Source organism: Falco peregrinus, chromosome 1 (genome assembly GCF_023634155.1).
Source record: "Falco peregrinus isolate bFalPer1 chromosome 1, bFalPer1.pri, whole genome shotgun sequence".
In the NCBI taxonomy this organism is placed as follows: domain Eukaryota; kingdom Metazoa; phylum Chordata; class Aves; order Falconiformes; family Falconidae; genus Falco; species Falco peregrinus.
Genome location: NC_073721.1, coordinates 103,053,879 through 103,080,783, shown reverse-complemented (window position 1 = coordinate 103,080,783; position 26,905 = coordinate 103,053,879). Strand labels below are relative to the sequence as shown.

Here is a 26,905-nt window from a genome sequence, read left to right as displayed (position 1 = left end):
GTGGGAGGATGACGCTGCTGCCAGTGCCATGTGTATGGAGTCAGCGAGACCCTGCCCCAGCAGCAAGGTAGCAGACCAGCTCAGAAAGTGTGAGCTGGGAATTCAGCCTTAGGCATGCAGATAAAAAGGTAGCCCTCCATTCTGTGTAGCTGTGAAGGTCTTTGCACTCTCTTTTTCTAGATTGCCGCCCGTGTAGGATGCTGAAGGTGAAAATAAGGTTACTTTTTAATGCATTCCCAGGTATCAGAGTGATTTAGGAAAAAATGTTAAGAGTTGACAGAAAGGGTATTGGCTACAAGACAGAAATTAAGCTTTTCTTAGGTGAGGGTGTGGATTGCATCTCTATATGTTGTGCACTTAACACTTCTGCCATGGTATTGGTTTCACAGTTATGGGACAAGGTAACTATTTGCAGGACTCGGACCCTCTTGTGGCTCAAATTACCACCTGAAAACAGTTCTTTTGATCCTTCACCCCTCTAGGCTAAGCAGTTGTTACTACAGCTCTCACAGGGAAACAAGTCCATACCCGCCTTTGTTGACAATTGAAGTCAACAAGCAGTAACAAAGAATGTTGGCCCAGACTTCACCTGTACTCATCGGTGTTAGATTTAAGACAAGCAGACTTTAGAGATTATGTGCAAATGATAATCTGCTGGATTTACCTTTGGCACACAGGTCATTCTGTTATCCAGCAAGTGTATCATAAGCTACACTAAGATAAGAAATCCCCCTCCTTTTTTACCCCAAATATTTAAATTTTCTACTCTTGCCTTTGAACTAGTTTCTTAGGGCTGGCCTTTTCTGTTCACTTAGTTCCCTTCAGCTTCTTTTGCTTCTCACTGGTCCATTTATACTGTACATAGGCTCCATGCTGAGTTCTCCAGTGAACTGATTGTTAATCAATGCATCCCGCGCCACCCCAACATTAGAAGTCACCTTACAAGGAAGGTGTAAAGGTTCTTCTTACAAAGAAGACACCTTACAAGGTGGCTGGAGCTCAGAAGTGTCTGCCATCCAACATTTGAGAGAGACTCTATATCTGGTGTAGAAGTGCTTTTACGAGGCTACCATTGCTCTGCACTGGCTACATGGTTGTTAAGAGTGGGCTGCAGCTGAATAACACCCTTTGGTTTCAGAGGTTCATGTAGCAGGGAAACCAGGCAAATTCAGGCTGAGCTCAGACCTTAGTCACGTGCAGGCTGGTGGAAAGTCTTCTGCAGGGGTCTCTGTATACTATATCGCATGGAAGGAACTGAATTGTGCAGCTGGATGCAGGTGTGGATTGCCCAGTCGTCCTGCTTGTGTAAAATAGGATTGAACATTGTACATTTTTTGGAAAGCACTTTGAATTTAACATTTGCTCCATAGGCTGTATACTAGAATGATGGCATGTTAAGGTCATGGGCCTCCAGGTAGTCAAGCTGTGCACAGTGTGAGTATCGCTGAAAGCATCTCCTGTTGTTTTGTGACATGAGCGGCTGAGCATTGTGGCAAATATTGATGCTTTTGTTACTTGCAACTAGAATCGCTGAAATGCCCTGGGTGGTAGCTTCTGAAAGGAGGTTTAAAAATCGTCGATGGAAAATGTATCTACTTTTTTGTTTCAGCACTTGGGAGAGGATTTATGATGTATATATAGAGTTCATAGATGTCTCAAGCATTTCATATGTGTGTGTTTAATGGAATGGATTGCCACTTTACTGAACATAGCATCAAATCAGCTCTGTTAATTGAAAAAGATTTTTCACATTATTGCTAATGATGTGACACAGTTTTGTTAGAGATGGTGCATAAAATAGCGCTACTTGAAATGATGTTAATGTATGCATTTAAATTCCTTTTTTCCCATTTACGTGCATTATTGATTTTATTTCATTGTTGAGGAGATAATGGATTTATAATTAGAATACAGTCACCCTAATCAATGATGAGATTATTAGACTTATAAATAGAACTTTAAAACTACGATGAGGTAATTTCCCAATGTAACAAAGGATCAATAATTAGAGGTTTGCTTTGCATCTGAAAGTAGTACTTCTAAGATTCAAGTGTGAAACACTTCTAGGGAAGGGAGTCCATATAAATTATTATACAACTTAATGCCGTGGTTAGACATTTTCCAGAGCTGACCTATTATTATAATTTTGTTTCACGCCCAAATGCTTCTAAGTTAATTCCTCTGAGTTTGCATAGCTGCCACTATCTCAAAACTGGATGAGTTTTTTCTTTTCTGACAATTTAGGTGAAGGAAGTGTGTTAAAGGTGCCGCAGGCAGGAATCCATTGCTATGTTTTTGGTGTTTTTGGGCAAAGATAATGGATCTGCCATTCAGAACCACCCCCTTCTGCTTCTGAAGAGTGGCGCTGGTAAAGCTGGGCAAGGCAGTCAGCTGTTGTAGTGGGGGAGATGGCAGTGGAAGGATGAAGGGGAGAGCGGCCCTTGTGGTGCCTGGCTTGGGAGGAAGGTCTGGGTTTAGCTGGTTGATGCTGTGTAGACATCCCTTTTAGTCTCACCAACCTCTCCTGATGACTCTGAAGTACTCATGGGGACCTAGGGAATAGTGCAACCTCCTGTTAAGCTAAGAAAGACTCTAGTGAGAAGATTTTATGGCAATGATAAGAACTTTAGAACTATGCTACTGGGTCTCAACTGTAGTCCATCTAGTGCAGGGGTATCTCCAGCGGCAGAGCTGGAAATGGTGGTTTGGGAGAGCTGGGGAGCCTGACTACTTTCTGCGGTCTGCTCATGCTCCCCAGCATGCACAGCTGGGGACAGGGACACGTCCCTGTCTGTTCCCTTTAGTATCTCTATATGGACCTGCTGTCCAGGAATTTATCTAATCCCTCTTTGACCCTGCTGACACTGTCTGCCTCCAGAGCCTTCTGTGTCAGCAGGTTCCACAAATTCACTACCCCAGTGCAAAGAACTACTCACTCTCTTTCAGCTTATCCACCACCTCCATGACTTTGTAAACCTCAGTCAGGCCCTCCTCAGCCTTCCCCTCTTCAAACAAGAGTCCCAGCCTCTTTCATCTCTGCTTCTGAGGCAGCTGCTCTATCTTCTTGACCATTTAATTGGTTGTCTCTGTCATTTCCCTTACTCCCCCACCCCTGTCTTAAGATGCAGGACTAGGGCTGCACCTGGCAGTCAGTCTGTGGATGCTCTCCTTGTTCTTTGTGCCCTGCCTTGTCATGTCCCGAACTTGGTAACTTTTTTGGCTGCTGCTACATCTTGATTTCAGAGGAACTGTCAATGACCTTTAGATCTTCCAAGCTGTAAATGTAAGTTTTGAGTTCAGCATTGTTTAGGTATCATCTAGGTTATTTTTCCCTAAATGTGTGGTCTGTGTCAAATCTCACCTGACACTTCTTTGCCCACTCGCATCTGGGAAGCTCTTGAGTTCCTCATTACTCTCATGGCGTTTGGCTACTTGAAAGAGCTTTGGGAAATCTGCAGGCTTGCAGATTTAACTCTAGTTGCGGTGAATCATGACTGACTGGGCATCTGGGTTGCACAGTTCCCTTACGGGGACTAAACAGCAGGTCAGCAGGGAACAACCACAAGAAAAAGGTAGCAGCATCTGCACAGCTCTGCCCCTAATTTAGGACCTCAGTGTCCTTCAACAATGCTTACATAGAGCTGTCCCTGTGTTTGTGAATTTAATGCTGCTTCATGAGCTTGCCTGTAATTGAATCTTGTTCTCTAGATCTGGGTGTACTAAAGACCCAGTTTTCCCTTCAGATAATGAGGGCTTGTACCTCTTCAAGCAAGATGCTAGTCAATGGGTGCCTTGCATGTGGTAGCTGTCAGGCAAATTGATCCCAAGGGATGTTCTCTTTAGAGTAGTTACATCTAATATATAAGCAGTTCAAGGATGATTGAAATAGCAATTAGGTATGACAGTCTCTGTCCACCTTTGCCTTTATTTGCTGACATTATATGTCAATCATTATAACAATATAATGATTATACTAAAATTACAAGGCCTGAAATTCTTGGGAATATGGTTATTCCATTTTGCTGAATAGAGATTAAAACAAGGCATTGTGAGATTTCAGCTGAGTTGTCTAAAGTCATTAGGGAATTTTGTTGTGGAGTCAGGAAGGTGACACAAGTTTTCCTGATTCAAAGCTCTGTATGTGTCCTGTGTTTCATTGCTGTTGGAGACAGATCTGGCCTGTGGAAGTCAGTCCTAATGGAAGAGCATTTGTCTTGTAGGAAACCCAATCCTAAGCTGACAGAAATTTGCATTATTATGAGCTTGTTAATGAAATCCTTTGCTTGCTCGTTATCAGCCTCTGACAAAAAGCAGGGATTCAACTGTGTATTTGCCCACTTGAATAAACACCCAGAGCAGTACACAGCTATATATTTGGGCTTTGGAGGCTGTAACTATTGTAATACATGTCAGTGGGGAGGGCTCTGGGCAACGCTTTCTGATGTTTGCCTGGAGGCACTGGAAGAAACAATTCCTCCTAGCCTGGCTGTTTTAAATCCACTGCATGTGAAAAGTCCCAATTTGAGAGTGTTTATGTTCAGCATGATCTATGTCCTTCTTGACAGCCCTTTTTCATGTCCTCTTGACTTCCCAGGTGGTGGGTTTGCATGTGCAGGTAAGAGGATGAAGTCTCTGTGATGGTCAGATAGCCATGAAGGAACAATAAAAGAGCGTGCGTTGCTATCTCTTGATACCGATGCCCTGAGTGGCTGAAATGTGAAGTAAATGGTCCATCGCTAGCTGATGGCAGATTTATGCTACCAGAGCCCTGGCTGCAGAGACCTTCCAGCCTGAGAACATGGGCAGGCTGAAGATAGGAATGGGCATTTTGTAGATGAAGGAAGCCTACCCAAGACCTGTCTAGAACCTTAGTAAATTTCTCAGAGACCAAGGAGTGTGGTTTAGGAGAGATCTGGGTCAGATTGAGATCAAGAGCCTCTGGTCAGAGGGGAACAAGCTGCTGCATCTCCATCCTTGTACTGCCAAGGACATCAGAACTGGATGCGTTTGCCCTGCAGATGAAGGATGAGGTCCTTTCTGTGCTTGAAGCACAGACTGCTAATAATTTTTGGTGGTGAAGATCCAAACCTTTAACCTGTGTTAGTAATTCAGATAGTAATCCAAAAAGCAAGGGCCCCAAGGTAGTCTTTGGATCTCCCATATTACTTTCCAATCTATGACAGCAGATGGGCTCTCCTATTTCTATTTAATTCTACAGGTCTGTCATTTTTCTCCTGCTGCTTCATCTTTAGAGATCAGTGGTAAGCCAGGCATTAGCAACTCTTGTAGCCCAAAACCTATTTTGGGGGAAGGGATATTATGCTCTGTATTTGATTTACATTGAACAAGAGATGCATGTAAAAGTCTGAAACTACAGGTTTCGGCATTCTTGTTACCACACCGCAGCTGCAGGTTATAAAATGACTACAGTAGTGTACTGTAGTTATAAAATGCCCTAGTTATTTTATAATGAGCCCTGGCAGAAACATTGTCAAATGGCTGTAAAAAGTTTATCCAGAACATGTTTCGCTTCAGCCTAGTGTATACTGCGCTGTTAACTTTACGTAATGCTAGACAGTCCAGAGGAGACGTTTCACATAGGAGACGTATGTGGGACTTATCCACACCTATGGGAAAGAAGGGTTTACAGTACCAGCATTATCCAGATAGAGATTTACGTCACGTTTGTTCCAGTTAGTGGTAGTAAGTCATAAAAGTTTTAGCATGAATCATTTAGGGGGAAAAATTATTGTTTTATCATATATAAACAGTAGATTTAATGTATCGCAAGATCATTAGATCAAGCAGTTTTTACAATGTAATTGGCTGTAATGTACTAGCCTGAAAGGAGAAAATAGTAAGTTAAAGCAAATGCTCAAAATTCTGTGTGTCTGCCTGCTAGTCAGAAAGGGGTAAAAAAACTTAGGGGGGAGGGGGGAAAGCCCCATTACAGCCTCAGGCTTGATCTTGCTAGAGTTTCACCTGCAATTCTTTGTTGAAGGCCTATTGAATGCTTTCATTATGGGACCAATTTTTTGAAATAAAATAAATTGTATTGAGTCCTGTCTCTGATTATACAAGTGTGTCAGACCCATTGATGTTTGTGTAATTTTCTCTGTTCCCTCTTCTGTGAATCTGTTCTTGATACTTACATTTAGATACTGTATCTGATTACTTTCTTCTGCAGCTCTATCTAACCTTCTGATTTTCTTTTACCATGACAGTACTATCCTGGGTTTGATCTGTTTTTCTCTAGACTTTTATATTCTTATGTTTTTCTTGCCTGTCACCAGTCATATATTTTGCATGTGTTAACAGAGACAAAGTGGCAGCACCTAGTCTGGCTTTTTTTGATCCCTGTACAAAGGTCGATGTCCAGAGAATAGAAATATTCAGGAAACTAGAAACATTATGGCTTAGTTTTCAGCTTTGCACTTCAGACTTGCAAAGAGCTTGTTAGGGATGTAATTGTCCTTCTGATGGTAATGGCCTGACAGAGTACTGTGTGCCTGGAAATTTGGTACACTGGAAGTCTATGGCCAGCTTCTCTACAGTGTAATTTTGGACTAGTCTGACTTGTTTAAACCTGGGCAGAAGTTTCCTGCCATCTGGTCATGGCAGGGAACCTCTGTGCTGGGAACTGAGGATGAGGCAGGGGGTGCCCCTACTCTGCCCGGCACACCTCCAGAACCTGAGGATGTCAGGTCACCTCTGTCTCTTCCTGCCCTCTCCCACAGCCTTTGGCCATCTTAACTGGGAACAACTCATGCTGCCATTGCTTGTTGTGGCCCTGCCAAACTTAGCTGCATGTGTGGATACTACCAGCCAAAATGCATGTCTAGCTCTGCTCCCATGTCCTCAGGACAGGTGCTGGGACCCAGTACTGAAACGTTCCTGTCCGTGATGCAGGCACCGATGTGAAGAATGGAGACGTAGGTCATTCCTGCAAGTGCAAAACACCTGGTGTGACATTTTCAAGTGTTGTCCTTGCTGTGCTCTTACTGGCCCCAGATTTCATGTGGCTTTGGAGACAGTAAAGGAAAGGGGTCTTATAAAGCAGTTTTGGAAATCCTTCCTTTGAGGATTAGCTGGTTTCAGAGGGTTAACGGCTTTTGTCTGGCAAACCTTTTCTAAGAGAATTGAAACAAACATTAATCTCTGGATGCAGAGGCCTATGACACTTTAAATATGCAGTGCAGTCAGTAACACTTTATAGTGACAAGGATGTGATTTCTGTGTTTGATCATGAGTGATTTATGAAAATTTAGTAAATGGTGAAGCACAGCTCCCTCTCAGCTGCAGACTGGAGTCTTCTCTCTGTGCAGACTTTGTGTGCTTAAAAAAGTTATACAAAGTTGGTCCCGTTCCTCTAGAGAATTATAATTTCTACATGCTGTCCCCAGAAGAGCATGGGTTGAGAGAGGGATGTGCACGAAGTAATTCCTGCATTTAGTTTAAAAACTAATCCCCTCTATCTTCTTACTCATACCCCTTCAGCAGCTGTAAGCAACACAAGCTGAAACCATGGTGTGACAAACCAGGGTGCCCAGGAGGGTCCCATTACTTGTCTTTTTCCTGCCTCAGGGCAAATGATTTGGACCTGACAAAATTCCTCATACCTGAGTCCTCCTCATCAGCTGAGAGATGTAACTGTCTCAGGGAGAGCTGAACACGGCTCTGCTGGAAAATCCTGTCACTTTGGGTCATGCAAGCAGCCCTTGAATCCTAAACTTGGAAGGATTTATTTTGTGCTTTTTCAGCTTCTCACCATGCAGCAAAACTAATGTTACCTCTGTGTTTAAGAATACTAATTGGGTTATTGAAGGCTTAATAAAAAAGATATGGGTTGCCTTCTGCACTAGTCTTCTGATGATTGTATCTTGCATGCCTTACTTCATCTTTTCCCCCTTTACAAGAATCAACGCCTTCTCCTTGGCTTCCCCTCATCCGCCTTTCATGCATGCACAGAATTGAGAGTAAAACTTCCAGATATACTCAGAAATTAAAAGCTAAGTTTTCAAAAGTGTCTAATGTAGGAATGGGAATTTACAGACATCCAACTTGGATATGTTGGTTTGGAAAGTATATTAACCACCTGGTATCTGAAATACCAGGTTTGATTTGGATATTTCAGGTTAGATGCCTGGTATGTCCAACATCATCTGTCTCATAGAAATGTAGGCTTCTAAGTTCTCATAGGAATAAAAAAAGTGGTGAAAAACTAATGTATGTCATACATTGCTCATGTTTTTAAGTGTGAGTAGCTTTTACAGGAATTGATCTGTTAACAGTTTCCAGTCAGTTCTTACAAATCTCTTATGCTGCTGTAAAATCCACTGAAGATTCATGCTAACTCTACAGATTTCCTATTTATCTTTCATGTTTGCCACCATATACATTATGCGTTAGTTTAAGCATGATTGGTTAGAAAACAAAGAATTTTGCTGCTTCTACCTTCTTTCTTCAAAATTATGCTTAAATGTGATTTTCTTTATTTCAAAGTCCTGTTGTCTAGTGTAGCCTCTGTTGAAAGTGAATGGAAAAATATGCCTTGGGAATTAATTTGAACTCTCTAATTTTTAATCTGAGTCAACAGCACATGTGGCAAGGGGTTATGGTTGTTTTCCTGACAGAATGTAGGGGAGTATTCCAACATTAATGTTAGCCTGCCAGTAGTTGCTGGTTGGGTTTCCTTCTCTTGCTGGCCATCATGCCACCCACCATTGTGCATGGCAGCCCCTCGATGTGCCAATTTGTAAGCCCCACATACTGACTCCAGAGCTTCTGGTGTAGATTTCTTAGCCTGTAAACTACTAAATTCATAGTAAGCTCCACTTATTTTTAGTGCTTTATGTCAGTTTATGTAACTCAGAAGTTCGAATGTTACATTGGATTTTTCCCAGTCTGGATGTTTTTCCCTATGCCATATACTTTCTTTGGCTGGTATAGGTCAAGGCCACACATTCGTTGCTTCAATTCATTAATTATCAAGTACCTGCTTTATTGACCACCTCAAGGTCCTCATTGCTCTATCCCTGGCTTTTAAACAATGAACCACATGAGTGGATCTGATCCTTTTCTAAGCATCTTTGTTCCTGGCTGTCATTGTCAGTAGATTGTGGATGGGATAGACAGACTCCCTTTTTTAAGCATATGTTCCTGCCTTACCTTTTCTTTGTGTCAGTCTTGATGTCTAGCAGAGCTTGGTCTCTGCCTTTCTGCCTATATTGCTGAGAAATCCAATCTCACGGGACTTCTGTATTGCAAAGTGAGAGGTTTTGCAGAGGATTATTCAAAGTTTCCAGTTTGGCTTCCAGCATGAGTAGCTTTGCTTGGATTAAGTTAATCTGCATGAATATACTTCTGTGTCTCAGCCTCAGATCTCTTAGGTGAGCTCTACAAAAGTACTTTTTTTTTTTTGTGTAGCAGTCTATAGTAAAGCATTAGGCAGCCACTCCATAATACTGATAATAGTATTAATCTTTGAAGACCAGACCTTCAGAAGAAGTTGGCTTTGCTGGGAACTGGGAATTCAGCACGCAGCCTATGGGAATGAGTCCAGATGAAACTTCAGACAGCCTCTCATGCACCAGTTGAGCACTAGTCTGTTGGCAGGGTTTTCTTTTACTTGGTACCTAATAACTGGGTTGCCTCAGTTCTCATGAGAAAAACTTTGTTTGGGTTGTCAGTGTATGAGAAAATTGAGGGTGTGTATGTAGCTGAGAAGGCACTATTACCATGCCTGCATATCTGTAGTTGTAAAACATGATCTATGACAGCACAAAATTTGAAATTTGGTGGCATCCCAGGAAGTACTTAATTGTGTTTGTGCTTCATTACAAGGCTGTCTCCTTTTCTGGAATTTATTTTAGCTAATTAGTTGGAAATGTCAAAGTAGTATTTCAAACGACAGAAACATCGTATATTATCATACACAAAGCAATTAAATCTTCTGACAAATATTTATTGTGGTGTCATCTTTAATTAAATCTTCAGTACTCCTAGACACAGAGCAGGTTCTTCCAAAAAAGAGGCCTTCCTAGCACTGTCAGTGAGCATTTGACTGATGGGGCTTAATTGAACTCGGTACTGAAAGAGTTGGTGGCCTAAACATGAAGATATCGACAGGACACAATTTCACAATACGGATGTCTGATATTTTGGCAAAATCCCAGAGCAATCAGCCCCCTTTAAAGTCTGTCTCAGATACTGCAGATGGATTATGCTGGAGAAGACGCATCTCTGGTTGCTCCTGTTTTTCCACTGGAAGGGTTTGCAGGAGAAAAAACAAGGCCGCGCACTTGTGCTGTGAAGATAATGCTGAAAAGCAGGGCTGTGTATATGTTTTTTAAAAATAATGTTTTATGTCTTTAGTTCTTGGGGTATTCATGTGGAAACATGTTACAAATGTGACTGTTTGGCTAGTTCCTCTTAAACAGATCGGTTTTGTAGATGATGTGCCACAGAGAAATAATTCCTGACAGTTACAACTGAACCAGATAAGCAGTTCTGCCAGCTCCCAAATAACACTGTGAAACAAAAAGGTTCTGCTTATTGTTTTTCATTTCTTTGTGCCTGTCAAACTATTTAACTGTGCGTTACCCATCACAAGGGGTCTCTGTGGGTTTCTGCACCTCTGCTGCAGCCCTGCTTTTTACCTTCTTGTTGCAGGACCTGCTACTGCTCGTCCAGCCCTTCAGCTGCTGCTGATCTTCCCCTTCCACCTTGCCAAGGTGCTCTTTGGAGATGCTGCATGAGATTTCTCCCTGTCATGGCCATTCAGCAAGTGTGTTAACCTGTACATGTGTTTTTCTTTTTTGTTTCCAGGCAGAAACGGCACCAGAGAGTGGCCGAGATGGTCCCAGTGTTCAGATCAGCTCAGGGCAGAACAGCTCCGACCCCGTAGGAGCAGGTGGCTCGGGAGCCTCCCAGAGCATGGTCGCTCCAGCTGGGGTCTCAGCAGGTACCTCAGCTGCGGCTTCGTTCTTCATAAGGTAGTATTTCACCTTTCTGGTTTCTGTTAACTGCTCGTGGGTCTTCAAAGATTGTGAAATTCTGTTGAGTCCTTGCCTTGGGTAGAAGGTGTATGTAGCGTGTGGTGCTTCTTGCTGAGAGGTGGAGTTGGTCACCTGGTTGTGACTGTGGTTTTCCACTGCCACTGGGGTGGAGAGATGCAATGTTTTTTTTTGTGATGGTGATGGCCCCATTTCTCTCTTTGGAGACCTGAGCAGGAACCTCTATTGACCAAAACCCAAGAAAATGTGTATTGGTCTTTCTCTAGTCCTTAACGTCCATTTCCACCTGTAGAAAGTCTGTTATTCTGTGGCTTTCCTTGAAGCAGAAGCTGAAGTAACAAGACTTTTTCACTCGGATCTAAATAAAAAAAAGCTAGGTATTATTCAGTACCATGTCTACTGTGTGCAAATAAAACTTTTCCATAGTTGGCAGCAGCAGCTGAAGCAGTTTAAGACATTCTTTTTTTAGCAGTAGCCCAGAACAATATTGTTTTTTTCCATTCATGGGTCTTACAAAAACCCCGATATGTTAGTTTTGTTTGTGAGATGTTTGTTATAATTAGAATGTTGATTAAATGCAATATGCTGTCAAGCAGATGGCACTTAAAAAAACAAAATTCAGGGCATTGTACTTGCATTCCAAACTCCTTTTTTAATTCAGAACTGAACATGTTTTGAGACAATATTGAAAAATGTAAGCGTGTCTGTGAATGGCATAGAAGTCAAATGCACTGAGTGAGGATTCTTCTTGTGATGTAATAATGATGGCAATTGTATTGTTTTCTTTTCCTTGATCTTTAAAATGTGTTGCACCAATAGCATCCTGGCTTGTATCCGTAATAGCATGGCCAGCAGGACTAGGCCAGTGATTGTCCCCCTGTACTCAGCGCTGGTGAGGCTGCAGCTAAATAACTGTGTTCAGCTTTGGGCTCCTCACTACAGGAGGGATGTGGAGGTGCTGGAGTGTGATCAGAGGCAGGTAATGGAGCTGGGGAAGGGTCTGGAGCACAAATCTTACGAGGAGCCACTGAGGAGACTGGGGGTGTTTAGCCTGGAGAAGAGGAGACTCAGGGGGGACCTTACCGCTCTCTACAGCTACCTTACAGGAGGTTGTAGTGAGGTGGGGGTCGGTCTCTTCTCCGAAGTAACAAGTGAGACAACAAGAGGAAACAGCCCTAAATTGTGCCAGAGGAGGTTTAGATTGGATACTGGGAAGAATTTCTTCACTAAAAAGCTGGTGAAGCACCGGCACAGGCTGCCCAAGGATGTGGTGGAGTCACCATCCCTGGAAGTGTTTAAAAAATGCGTAGATGTGGTGCTTAGGGACAGTGTTTAGTGGTGGCCTTGGCAGTGCTGGGTTAATGGCTGGCCTCGTTGATCTTAAAGGTCTTTTCTGACCTATACGATTCTATGATTGACGTTTACTATGAGTTACAATCTGACCTCAGAAAGGAGCTCAACTTCCCAAGCCCTGTTTTTTGAAGAGTGTAGTACAACAAATGTTAATCGTTACATGCCTGCATATTACAGTCTGTCTGTACACAAGAGGCTGGGAAATGGCTGCCCCAAGAGTGGTGTGTGTGAGTTAATGTTTGTCTCTGTGCTAAAGTGCCGCAGGTTTAAAGTCAACACAGAAATGGTTGCCTGCAGAGGATGATTTGTTTCATTTTAAGATAGGTGTCTAAAATCAGTGGGCGAGGAGAAGAAAGGAAAGGTAAGGGGAAAAGTTCAGACATCTCTTTTCTTCTTTAGTTGCCTAAATAAGGACAGATGAATCCTCTCCAAAGTGCCTAGACTGGGCAGCAGCGCAGCTTTCATTACTGTATTTCACTTTGTGGGTGTGAACAGTGCGATTTAGCTTAATCTACTTTGGGTTTATTTCAACGTGAATCTGTATGTCATAAGCAAGTGTAAAGACTGTTGCTTTCACTGGGGAATCCAGAAAAAAAAAACCAAACCCTCCTTGGAACTGAGAGAAAGAAGTCAGTGCCTAATAATCTGAGATAAGACCCAACATCTTTTCTTCCAGTGATGTTTCTGTCACTGGTCAGCAAAACTCAGTTCTGGTTTTACTGTAAAGCGACAGATCCTTACTAATGATTGTTGTTGGCTTGATTCAAAGATTCTTGAAGTCAGCAGCAAGGCTGAAAATGACATCATTGTATGTTGGATCAGGCCCTAATTGCTTCTCATGAATCTGTCTTTGCCTTGAGTGAATCAGAGTTTTATAGCTTTAGCAGCTATGTGCTAGCTAAAACATTTTAAAACCCATTAGTACTTTGCTTATTCCCAACCCATGTTTCCTCTGTTCAAAATTGATTCTCTTCAATTTTTTTAGCTGAAGAACAGGGTTAGTTGAATTTTTTTTGCACTGAGGACTTTTGTTTCGGTTTTTGTGGTTGTTGTAGAGAGAGTTAAGTGAGAAATAAAATTTTCCTGAATTAGTTTTGTAGCATTTTCATAATATTTCATCACACTCCTCATAAATGTATTTCAGCATTCCAGAGCCTGTCTAAGAATCTTGAGTTCCCTAAAAGCAGGCATTCAAGAAACAAGTTCAGTTATGACGGTGATTAAAAACACAAATTGAAACACAGAAAATCTCACAACGGCTGGGGGAGGCAGATCCATTATTGATCCCTGGCAGTCATAAATGTATTGAGTAGGTGCTGGGGTAGGTACCATTTTATAGTCCTGGCCAGACTGCTCCACCACCATTGGCATTTACCCCAGGAGAGGCTCCCTCTCCCACTGCTCCTCCTTCTTTTCCGACTCTTCCTGACATTGGGACCTTACAGATCAAAGTTTCCATGCTGATCCTTCCTCCCACCCTTGATCCGTGCAGCCCTCAGCAGAGGGGAGAGGAAGAGGGGGATTCTTTAAGGATGAGACACAGACAGATACTGGCAGAAACTGGGGTGGAAGCAGCTTACCCAGGGACAAGAAGCATTGGGATAGCAACAGTTTTGGCTGATCTTGTTCAGTACTGACGGGATATCAGGCTGCTTTGCTCCAGCCTTTCCGGTCCTGTCTCCTCTTTCCCTTTGCACCATCCAACCTCAAGGATGCTGAGGAAGGAGGTCATCCCTGCCCTGAATCCTTTGCAGCAGCATCCACTTCTCTGCCCTTTGTCTGTCTGTTCAGCTAATCCTCTCTCAGCAAGCACCTAGAGATGAAAGAGGAGGGATGGCACTAGTGTTACGCTATAGTCCCTATTCATTGTGTTTGCTGGTTCTTTCCCTACCGTGTTTCTCTTCTGAGCCACTGAAATTCTGAACTTCATAGCAGGCCCGGTGTGTTACTCACGTTATGCAGAGCCTGGCACATTTTGTTCCTTGTTCTTTACTGGAATAAATGCAATTAATATATTGATAATCACACAGATATTTTTTTTTCAAATCATTGCTTTCTGCTTGACCAAATGTACTGAGTACCTCCATGTTTTTACAAGACCCTTTTTGTAAAAGGAGCTGTGGCTGGGACTTTAGCTTGAGAAAAGGGCTGTTTTGTCATAGATGCATATTTTTGCTTAGCTATTATTATTTCTATGTTAACACTGAGTGTGTTGGAGTGCAGTGTTAGTTAGTCTGGAAGACAAAGCCTTCATAGGGTGTTTGTGGAAACTGCATTTGTGATTTCCTTAGCAGCAACACTAGTTATTTTTCACATGAATAAAGGATTCCAGTCTTGTTCTTCATGAAATAGTATTGACTGTTTGTACAGGTCCTAGCACAACTAGCTTTTGGGCTGTGGCATGGTTTCCTGGCAGCAAACAAATGTCTTTTTCACATTAAAACTGGAGTCTCTATTTGGTGAAATAACATTTGACTCTTGCTTGTGGGCAGTCTTGTGCCTGGGAAGGGAAGAGGTCTGTGCAGTTTTTTTTGTTTGTTTGGTTTTTTTACTCCAGTTTGTTCGTTGGTGAGAGTCATAGTTTTGTATTTGTAAGGTCACAAACACAAAAGACTGTATAGAGAGTTCATGTCCTCACCTGGAAGATAATAACTAAGAGCTGCAGCAAGACATTTACCTGGTGATAAGAAGCACCCATGGTTAAAATGAGTACCTTAAAGATAGTCTTTGCAGTGAATGCATTGATTTTGTTAAGCACATGTGGAGCCCAAATCTACATACTCATCCAAAGCTGTTTCTCAATTGAATGTCGTATTTAATTTCTTTAAGCTTAATTATGTTCTGCTTTTTTTAAAAGAAGTATTTTATTCATTACCTAGAAATGCAGAGTGTCTAGCATGAAAGTGCTAAATATTAAAAATCAAAGGCAAATGTTAGAGACAGCAGACAGAAGTGTATTAAGAAATTAAATCAGTTTTAAGCTTTTTTCCTCACTCTGATCTGTCATAGAAGGAGGAAAGCTTTGATTAACATCTGACTGTGTCACACAAGCAAATTGCCAGACATTACTCAATGGTCATGTTACTGAAGGACCAGAGGATTTAGTAGAAAATGCAGCTTCTCAGTAGGTCACTGACAGAGTAAGAAAGCCAGAGCAAAAAGTGCAGGTCATGGGCATGGACGGCTGTGAAGAGGCTCTTGGTTTACCCTTACAATGCAGGGGGAGAAGTTTAATCTTGCGTTCTTCAGATTTAAGAAGAATGCAGGTGGGCTTTGTCCCTTAGTGTGGCATGAGCCGTGCCTTGCTCGGCACTCCCACTTTACACCTATTTCCAGTTGTGGTTTTTTTTTTTGTATGAAGAACCTGAACAAACTTTATATTACTAAGTGAAAATATGTGAGATAGTTGTAGGACCCTTCTGTGGGCTATGCTTGCAACTAAGTAAATATTGGCATATTGTGGTATAAAGCTGTAATAAGCTGTTGGGTTTTTTGTCACCCAGACACCTGGAGAAGAGAGGAAATCGTGTTTCCAAGAACAGGCAGGAGAAGGGCAGTGAGGAGGTGGAGGAGAATGGGCATGCACTTGGGAAGAGGTTAATGGGCTGTCTGCCAGAAAAGAAAATACTAGTCCCCTGGGAGGACAATCGAGGCCCCTGAGAAATCAAAGCCGTCACCATTAACGTGCCATTTCTGCCTGTTGGTGACAGTGGTGGCAGCACCGCCTGTGCTGCTGGGTGGGGGTACGGTGTTTCCGTGAGAGAGCACTGGTGGCTGCCTTGGTGCACAGGGACAAGCTGAAAGGAAGGTTTGAGCAGTGACAGGGCAGCTAGGAGGAGTAAAAGCTGTTCAGAAGAAAATATGTATGAAAGCAAGCAACCCAGAGCAATGTTGAGCAGAAGACAAACTGTAGTAAGTCCATCTTATTAAATTTTAATTTTCTTTTACTTTGGGTTTTCACGTCTTTTCAAACGGGTTTGGTCACAGCACTTGCTGCTGTGGGACTGCTGCCTTTGAAGCAGGGAAAGAGCTGTATAGTTGTGGCTACTTTACCTTGCATCCCCCTGCTTTTGTTTATATGATTTAGTCTTCCAAGCACAGCACTCCCTATGCACTCACTAGTTTTCAGGTTTCTAAATTATTTGCAGTGTTGCTGGGCTTTGCCAGATTAAAACCATTTAAGTTAATGCATCTGTAGAATCACGGTGGTGAATCACACCCGTTATCTTTCCACTCTCATCATATCCCTGCATGTTTGGGAAAGCTGTGTCAATTTAGACATGATATAAAACATTACACGTGATATGCTTTTTACAAGCAGCTTTTCTTAACAAGAGATAACATACAGTCTCTGAGTAATGTAATTGGACATCTTAAGAGTTAAAATAAGCATAGATTCAGGATATTCCATCATATTTTAATGCCTGCGAGTTTTGGATTAAAGAATCTAATTATTCACTAATGAGCAGTAATGGTACATATAAACTAAGGGTCACTATCCTATTACAGGCACCTGATGGTTCACTGATAAGCGTTTGGTCATTAGATTGACCATAAAATATAGTCAATAATTGAGGTTACTCATAGAGCAGACACCTTATCAGCTTTAGGCATGGTGGGACAGCTTGTCAGTACTCTGTGTACTGATTGTGCTGTGACTGAGCATATGATTAGGGTATTGAAGCAGTCTGTATCTAATGAAACTGCAGGAAAGGCATAGTAATATTAGCACAACCACTAAATGACTAATGTGTTTTTGTTCCAAGCCTCAGACACTTCAATTAGTTCTAATAAACTCTGATCTAGTGTAGCGGTAGGCAGAGAATTCAGATATTTTGTGTACAAGCTTTCATTATGCTAGTCAAAATTTGTAACATTTTTGGGACAGATGAAATCTGTGTGGCTTTGAATGAAAAATGATGGCAATAATAAAGGCTGTCATTATAATTTTTTACTTCATTTTTTCAGTTTTATTTTTGCATTTTTTAGATTTAGAATACTTTCCAAGACAATGCCTAGTGCCTGATTTAAAAGATGAAGCTGACAGCAGCAAATTAGATGTCTGCATATTCTGCTATAAGGTCCATTCATGCAGTTCATGTTGGCTTGTGCATATAGATCTAAACTTAGGATGTGTTCCTTAGCATTTTGTACCGTATGGAACATTAGTCAAATAGTCTAGTTCTTGAAGGCTTTTGTAGAGATACTGATTTTACTGTGCTTCAAACTATTGCTGAGAAAATAACCTGAGAACCTATTCTTTTATGATTAATTTTTTTTCCATGAGGATGCCTTAACTTTCATAAATTATTTAATATGGGGAAGGATGCAAAATGCCTTTTGTCTTTTTGAACTGCTGTTCAGGCTTCTGTGATGCGACCTTGGAAAGTAACCATAGAAACATGTTAAAAGCATCAACTGAAAATCAGTAGTTTGGTTTGACAGTGATGCAAATTCTGTGAAAGAAGATTATGATGTATTAGGAACACTTGAGGCATATATTACTGCTAACCTGTTAAACCTGATTATTATTCCATGACTATCAGTACTTTCAGAATTTAATGCAGGGGAAAAAAGCACAAACCCCCTGAAACATACATTTTCTTAAAGTTGCCATGTTTAAGATGTTCCTAGCCAAATCACTTCAACCTGTCTGTCATTCTGTATCCTGTTAAAAGCAAGAATTATATTTCTGCTAAGCTCATAATATAGTTCACCAGTTCTCTGTATTTAATAGCTGTAAACTTTTGCCCTGTACCCTGCTGGGTTGCACTGGTATCCTGGCTTTGTGCAGAGCTGGCACAATTTAAATCTCTTTGACACATAAAGTGGATAAATGGGTTATGAATAAGTAGTAGTTCATGAAAAGGTGAAGAAAATGTGTGACTCACTGGATCCTGAGTTAGACCTTTTTGTGCTGACCTGTGGTAGTTAAGCTAGTTTGTGAGCTTGAAACAGAAGTGCTTGCTATAGTTACAGGTAACCATAGTAAATTCTTGGTGAATGATAGGTCAAAGGCGAAGAAGTGGAGTCACTTCTTAGAGCTTCCTTATTAAGCATAACCCGTGCCCAAGAAATTCTGTGTTGAGGTGATGCAGGAGAAGTAAATTTGAATTAATTACGTAGGAAAGTGGGGTACCAGCTCTTCCCAACCACGACTGCCTTGCTGGCAGACATATCCAAAACTCATGCATGGCTTGTCCCCACTTTGCAGTGTCATAGCAGTATCACAGAAGCTGTGGGGCTCTTCAAGGACGTGGTGGCTCAGGGGCATTAATGCAACTCAGCAGCCACTCGGTGCATTAACCCTTCTTCACTAAGTGCCCCGCAATGCCCCACTTTCTCTTGCTACTATTTGGTCACTGTTGGAGACTGGTCAGGAAGGGTGGCTGAGCAGCTGGGAGGAGAGCTACATATATGCAGATGAAGTGGAGCATCCAGCTGTTTCAGGGAGAGCCAAATGTATAATTAGCCTTTTCCCTATAATGAATCCCTCCTCTGAATCTAGTGGGCTGGAGCAGCCTCGTGCCTGCAGTGCTCTCACCACTGCATGGTGCTGGAGAGGGGGATGCCTTCCCAGCCCCCTTTTCTTCTCTGCATGAAGCCAGGGAGAGTGAGAAAGCCCTCATGCAGATGTGCAAATGGAGACGGAGTGGGTGACACCAAAGGGCTTGCCTTGTCTTGCTGGTGCCATGCCACTGCTGCTGGAATGTGGTTGCTTAGCTGTCCCCGGAGAGCCAATGTGACCTGCGCATAGCACGGTGCTGTGCAGGGACAGGAGATGGGGCAGGGTGCGCAGCATTGTGCAGTATCTTGTATCAGCTGAGGGCAGCTTAAGCTTTCCTAGTTGCTGTGGCAGCATAATACTGCCTATAATTAAGGACAAACACAACAGTGTATGATTTAGGTATATCCCGTTTCGTGTTAGCCTGTAAGGAAGATAAATTAGAAGATAAGCCTGAATTTAGTAGGCTTTGTTCTTGGAAACAGAAAGGACTCTCAGGACAGCATGTTTAAGAGCAGAACATCATTAGTAGTATCATTGCTAATACTGCATCATACATTTACACAGTGCTTTATCAGCATACGGTAAGCCAGGCTCCCTGCTATGAAGAGCTCATCTGTGATGACTGTGAGACTGATGGGGCAAACAGAGATGACACAGAGAGCTGTAGCTCAGCAAAGGGAGAAGGTAAATAAATTGGAGAGGCTGAGAGGAGAGGGAAGGTAGAGTTTTGGACACCAAGCACTGCTGAAAGAATGAAAAAAGGACAATACATTTGTTATCAGGATATGGGTATTAATTAGACAAGGGAGACACTGGATGGTCAGCCAAGGTGGAGAGCCCTTGGTGAGGATTTGAGAGCTCCTCAAAGGGAATTGGCTGAGAGAGGGTGGTGGTGACCAAATGAAGCAGCACTGGGCATCTAGGAGTCATTGCCTTGGAAGATGAAACTCCCCTGTATAGAGAGGGTTAGGGATCATGGTATGAACCAAGGAGAGATTATGCAAGACATCAGTGTCAGGGAGATGATTGGAAGGAGAAGTCTTACCTGGATAGTACAGGTCACAGGGGGTTGCGTGGTAGCAGGTTGGGCTATGCTGCAGGTAGCAAAATGAGGAAAGGAGAGAGCCTGATGCCAAACAGATTGGCAGGAAGCATGGAGAGGAGGAGATGGTGAAAGAGGGGAAAAAACAGATCTAGTGATGTGAGGACCTTAGGGTGAGGTCAAGTTTTTAGGGAGGATGTTTTAGGTCTTTACTCCAGCTTTATAGCAAAAGCAGAATTGGAGCACAAAAGAACACTTGCAGTGTTTCCTGCTGACCAGATGCCTTTATTATGTGATTTTTTTTTTTTTTTTTTGTAAGCTCTGAGTGCCTTGATGGACAATAATAGAGGAGGTTCTGGAGCACCAGAGGCAGCCCCTGCAAGGAAACATGGTGACTTTTTGAACTGCTTTAGGTGGTTTGGTGCAGACTGCTGTTGCAGTAGTTGGGTCTTGGATTAGCTCTGTATTTCAAGACATTCATGATGCCCAGGAGGAAAAGCAAAGCAGAATAATTTAAAACAGATGTGCTTACAGGTATGTTGGAGGGAAGACTCTGTGCCTTCAGAGCCACCCAAGTCTGAATTTATTTGTGGGGATAAATGGTGGTCAGTGGAAGGGATTTTAAACTAGGGAAAAGTCTGAAGTATTTATGAATAATCTTGACTGGACTTGTGCAGATCTTTCTTCTTACTTTGTTCTCTCTCCGATCTTCTGCTTTCCTGAACTTAATATTTTCTCCCTTAAGGACTTTTCATGAGACCCATTCTTTATTTTCTGTTTTCAATAAATATATGGAATCTCACTGTTTTCTAGCTACCAGAGTTTCTTTTTCCTTTTGGTTTCTTCCCTTCTTTCTGCCCTTCCTAGCCTGTGAAGAGGAGCACTTCTCCCACCTCCCCCCCTACCCCAGCCCTCCCAGTCTGCCTGCTTTTTTGGCTCCTGGACTCATGAACACCAGTGCTTACTCTGACTCCGTTATTTGGGGCTCCTCAGCTCGATGGCAGTGGCAGCTGCGCTGGTGGTTTTGCTGCAGTGGGAACGGAGCATTCCATAGGTAAAGTGATAATGGTGACTTTCCTGTGGGATGTAATTTGACAGTTTGCACCTGTTTTGCAACTTTATTAGTGACTTTCACGCTGTCCCAATAATGTACTCAACTATTTTAGTACTTCGTTAAGACAGACAGACTTAGAAGGCAGAATAGTAAAATGAGACTGGTAGCTAATTGAATATTTAGTTCCCATGGCTGACTTGCAGTCACTTGAACACTCAGTTTACAGTGTGCAGGATGTGGTTTGCAGGGCAGATGGACTTTCAGTGAGCTAGACCGCTTTGCTTGCTTGTGCTTATGGCAAAATAAGACATCCCACATTCTCATTTGTAACAAAAATGAAATGTCAAGCCGAAATAATGCACCAGTACTAAAGCTGCAGTGCTTGATCAACTGCAGGATTACTCTGAAGGTACTTTTAAATTCTTTGTGAAATAGCAGTGAATTTTGGCTTTCTAAAATGTCCCTCATCCTTCCTGGTGAAGGATAGAAGATGTTTCTTTTGGCAGGACATTTCAAAGAGCTTAGCCAGTACCTCATTCAGCATCAGTTAGTGCTGCTTTGCTGGTCATCACAGAGTGATGTTCTTGGGGTTGCTTTCTGCTTTGTTGGCCTTTTTGTGTCCTCAGTGGTGGAGCTCACTTATTAAGAAGCAGTGCCCTGTGGAGCCTTTACTGGAAGGAAATGACTCAGGGGAAGTTAATAACCATAAAATTAACCTAATCTAAATGTTATTAGTGAAGTTTGTTGGAGTTCAGGGCAAGGTTCAGAATATTCTTTGATAATGTGTCTCAAGCATATCTTCAGGAATTGCTTATTTCTGCTGAAATTTGAAGTTACCTTCTTTGGGTCAGAAATACTCAAGTCTCTACCTGCTATGATGGAAGAACATGCATCTTGCCTTTTCCTGCTAAGTGCTATTTTAAATGGTGCTGCAATTTCAGCCTGTTATACCTCTGAGAAGTGTCATTTCCGAACCAAAGTCAGTTAAGTAAATCAGAGGAATGCTGGGCTTTAAGAAGCCCATGTGTCTCTCCTCTGTTTAAAAATACTTATTGTGTGGGATACAGCTTCTGTGCTTGGGTGATTCCCACTACATCATTTAATGCTGTCAGTGACCATTTAACTTGCTAACAGTAGGAATAAGTAAATGCCCCCCTGAGAAGTTATTTGCCTGGCAGTATAGATGTCAAGCCTTTGACTAAGCATCTGAAATAAAACCCAGCTGAAGCAGGAATGGATCCTCTGTGGATTTTCTAGATGTGCACTGAAATGTGGAACTGAAGGAGCTGGAGGTGATGAGAAAGGTACGTCTGTGGGGTTGGTGTCTTGAGGCAAATGAAGTTAACCTGAAAACCTAACCCACCCCAGAGCTTTTATGGTAAAGGAGGCTTTACCATATGTGCTATATGTGATCAGGAACATGAAAATACCTCATTTCCCCCTTGTTCAGTCCCCCTCTTTCCTGCCTGATATTTGCCTGAATTCTAGTGCTTCAGATGAACCCTTGTTAGCCATGTCCTTTATTTTATCTCTCATCCTTTCCACTCCCAAACGTGCCCATTTCTTCCCTGGAGCAGCCTAAATGAGCAGAATGCTTTTGTTTTCATACCAGATTGTTTTTGATGAATAACACAGAGTGTGATATCCTTTGTAACAAAACCAATTTATTGCCTGGTAAATCGTTTTGATGCTGGCTTCTTTATGTGTACCGGGAGCTGATATCAGAGGGCAAATTTTAAAGTGATCTATTTAAGTAATTAATTTAATAATGAAGGGCTAGTTAGCACCATTGTTTCTATTTCATTACTTTGTAGTTTTAAAAATGCCTTTATTACTTTTTTGTGATAGAATACAAACGAAGCTAGAATTCTATTTTGCTCAGCCTGACTGTTTAATGAGTTTATGTCTCTCTGGCAAGTAAGTCCAACTTTTTTGTCTAAGGAGTATGCTTAGATTCATGTGGTTGTGCCTGCCTTAGCTCAGTTAGCTCATGAAACAGAGCAGGAAAATATTTCTGGCGTTCAGGTAGCTGTATTTTCAATACGCAGCTATCTATACAGCGTGCAGCCCGGGAACCAACATATTTCTATATTAGGTGTTGACATTCTTGCTTACATAAAGATTAACCTACACAGGTTTTCAGCAGTTTGTCATATGGTACAATTGTAAACAGCGAGTATGGAAGTACAGCAATATGTTCATCTGCTCTTGCTTTGTTTAACATCATTAGTGAATGGAGCTGGAAATGGTATGTGGCAAGCTGCAGTGACTAGCTGTTATTCTGAGATATATATATATGTAAAAGTCAGTTCCTGAACACTGGTCCTGACTGCTGAAGCAATGTTCTTTGGCCAGAAAAGTGTCTGAAATCTGCAAGCTGAAGAGAATAAGGAGCTGATGTCACTCATAATAATTTTGTAGCAACAACCTCAGAAAACTGCTGGTATGGGAGAGCAGAAACAATGGTTGGAGTGTAACAGTCAGCGCTCTTGAAGATCTGCCCTTTGGTGTTTCTTAAATCTGGAGAAGAGCTGTGAAAATTCCTTCTGGGATTCCTGTATGGAAATTGCTTGAATCCTTGAAGATGCGCTGGTTGGTTGCTTCTGAGAGAAGGATCAGCTCTTGGGACTGTACAGCATGAGGAAGCTCTTCTGATGTCAGGGGTACCCTGCAGGTTGGTTTTGTCATCTTCCAGAGGTCTTTTTGAGTTTATCCCAGAGTGGCTTTGCCTGGTCTTTCTGCATGCTGCCTGAATTCAGGTGAGTCTTGATCATTGCTCACTGATGAACAAAGCCTTGATTCCGTACTTTATGAAGATCTAAATAGAGGTGGGGGAGAGCAACAAGGATTGTCAGAAACTTGACCTGTGAGGAAAAGTTGGAAGGATCGGGACTTTTTAATTTGTAAAAGAGAAGATTGGGGTTGTAGTGGTCTTCATACAGGTAACTCATGTCTGCTGAGGAGGTGAGGGGAAAATAAACAACATGAATTCCAGAAAGTCAGGTTTATGAGAGACATAAGATGTGAATTTTCTAATGGTAGGACTAGTTAAAAACTGGAATTGATTGCCTTGGGAGGCTGTGGACTTGCTTTCACTGGAGATTTCTAAGAACAAGTTAGACAAATATATGTTGGAATGTATTAGGTGGAGTCCATCCTACTATGGGAAAGTGTAGATAACCCCTTAAAATCCCTTCTGGATCTGTCTTCTTTGGTCAGCTGTGAGCATATGATGTTCTTAATATGTCAACACAGCTGATTTTTTTTATTTCTGCCTTGCTGATTTTAATAAGGGATAGTGAGAGAAAATTAAGAGGTCACTCAAGTGAGAGGCTGGAGTCCAGTCCTGAATTGCAGGATTATGCTGTGTAAGAGGCAAGGCATGAACGTAATCTCGTATTGGAGATACTTTCTCTCGTAATGTTGGCTTGGTAATATCCCCACAATATTAGATGTGATTTGACATTTTGGAATGTTTCAGAATAATGGTTTTCTATTGAAACTTTATTACCATCACACATTATAAAAATTGTATTGTTTGAGGCTGTGCATTGTGATCCAGACGAACTAATAATTTATTGAGGAAGCTGAACCACTAAAATAAGGAACATTAATTGTTTGCTCTTCCTGGCAGTGCTTCTCAGCTGAATTGCTGGGACAGCTAAGCAAACAAAGGTTTGGTGCTGTAGCTGTGCGATGATACTAATGTGACAAAAGGCTTTATATCCTCATGAAGCTATATATGCATCACAGGAACCTAGTAAGCTTGTTCTAGGGGGAAGAACAGACTGTAACCGCAAAACTTAACATATGCTTTATAAGTGATTCCTTTGACAAAATTTATCTTGTAGAAATACGCATAATGCCTGTCCTTTCCAAACCTTCATGACAGATTTAGGCATTCCCAGTTTTTTCTTTAAAAATGTCTCTTTCTGAACCAGGTTTTATTTTCCAAATGGAATGCTGTTAGTGGAAAGAGATACCTTGTTTGTTTTTAAGTTTGCTTGGGATTTTTTTGTAGCAATTGCACTGTTTCATTGTGCTACCTCTCTAATTTTAGAACCATGAATCAAATAGTAATAGCAATAATAAAAGTAATAATGCCAACCAAGTTTATGCTGTGAGTTGCGGAAGGCTCTGGACAGAGTACCGGAGGGTGTATTGTAGGACATCCGTCTATTTGTTGTCTGTATTGACAAGTAATTAAGGAAACAATAACTGGAACTACAGATACAATGGCAGACTGACTTTCCCACTGCTTCCTTTGGAGCTGGGTTGCAGTGGGAAAGGCTTGGAATATTGGTTACGTGGCAGAGGAGTGATGCTTTGTTGGGCTGGGACCTGGGAGAGTTTGGAAAAGTCTTGCTTTAGAGTAGAGTGATCGGCAGTGTAAACCTGTGTCCAGAAGTCTGCAAGCTTTGCAGAGGGTTCAGACTCAGGATAAAAATTGCTCCTGTGTTGTCTGTCAAGGTGAAACCAAAACTCTTGAGTAAGTGTCCTCTTGGGTAAACTCCAAAGTTCAGGATGTTTAAGGCTTGGGCTGTACACTTCTTTGGCCTTGACCCTTTCAGTGAAGCCCTTAAGCTTTCTCACAATATGAATAATGGCAATGATATCTGAAAGATAAGGCTGGCTAATAACACTGAAACTGTTAATATGTAATCAATCATAGTGAAATGAATGTGCAGAAGTTTACTTTTATTATTTTTGTCATTGGAGCTTAATAATAGGAAGCAGGACTTCTCCCTGCTCTATTTCTGACTTGTGGCGGTTTGTCCGTAAACCCACTGTGTCAAATCCTCTGTATCTACCTCAGTTGCTCAATTTCTAGTATGTGTCCCAGTGTATATTTCACAGCAGTCTTTCTTCTGAAACTGAATAAATTCCACAAAATGTTAAGCAAAAATTTTATAATTTTGCATAGTTATGAAAGTTTCAAATGTACTTTTTCATGAAGAAATTATGCCTGGAAAGGAACACTGTTCTTTAGGCATTTAAATTGTGCTGCTTACTTTCACAGCTATAAGGTGCAGAATGTGTGCAGCGAGTGTAAGCTAGAAGCAGCCTGCTGTACATCAGAGTATCTGAAATGTCATGTTAACTACATAGGCAGAATTTAAAATAAAAAAATTATATGGTTCTTTCAGTGGGCAGGGTTTGTAGCTACTGTTGTTGTGCAGTCTTACTCCCTAGATGCTGAGCATTATGTAATTGATCTGGCCATGGTTTTCCTCACTGGTCTCATCCATGCGTGGCAGAAAACCTAGTAATCTGTAAATTGTGTGTGGGAAAGAGCAGGTTAGAGACTGTCCCTTGTCATTTGATATTTGAGTGCTCCTGCATGTGCCATATATTAGTTTTATTTTCTACCACGACACCTAGCCATGAGAAAAGAACTCTCCAGAGCATCTTAAAAGACATCTTCTATTAAAGTTGGAAAGAGTTAAGCAAAATGCAGACAGTAGATCTCACAGCTGGAGGTAAAACCAATACACGCAAGTGTCTCTCATGTGTTTGAAGAAAAGGCATAAGAGAAGAGAGAGGCTTTAGAAGAGAGGCATAAGTACATGGAGCCTAGTTTCCCTTGCAAGAATGTTTTTTAGAAGGATGCCTTGTGGAGGTTGAATGGGGAAAGCAAAGGTAGGTAGAAAGCGTACATCTGTGTCAAAGCTGTGACAAAATGCTTGGAAAATGCCCAGAAAAAGAAAAGACTGTAATACTTAATTTTTGCATAGTATTCCCTACAGGTCATCATTTTTCCCTGTAAGGAGAAAGAAGTTGATACTGGAGAAGGTCAGACAGCCCACTGTGGTGCTGAAGATAGATGTGAGGGCCTCCTGTGCAAGATTAAATTTGAGAAAAAGAAGCAAATCAGGAAATAGGCATGGCACCCAATTAGGCTCCTGCAGAAAGTGATCTGATTAATATAAGCC

At 41.8% G+C, this 26,905-nt stretch overlaps 1 protein-coding gene across 1 annotated transcript in view; it reads left to right on the top strand.

The window, feature by feature from the left end:
• KIF26A (kinesin family member 26A) overlaps positions 1 to 26,905 on the top strand; it is a 102,513-nt gene that overhangs the window by 38,861 nt on the left and 36,747 nt on the right. The window contains exon 4 of the mRNA XM_055817841.1: positions 10,828 to 10,994. Within this exon, the coding sequence (XP_055673816.1) occupies positions 10,828 to 10,994 (167 nt within the window). The remainder of the gene's footprint in view (positions 1 to 10,827; positions 10,995 to 26,905) is intronic.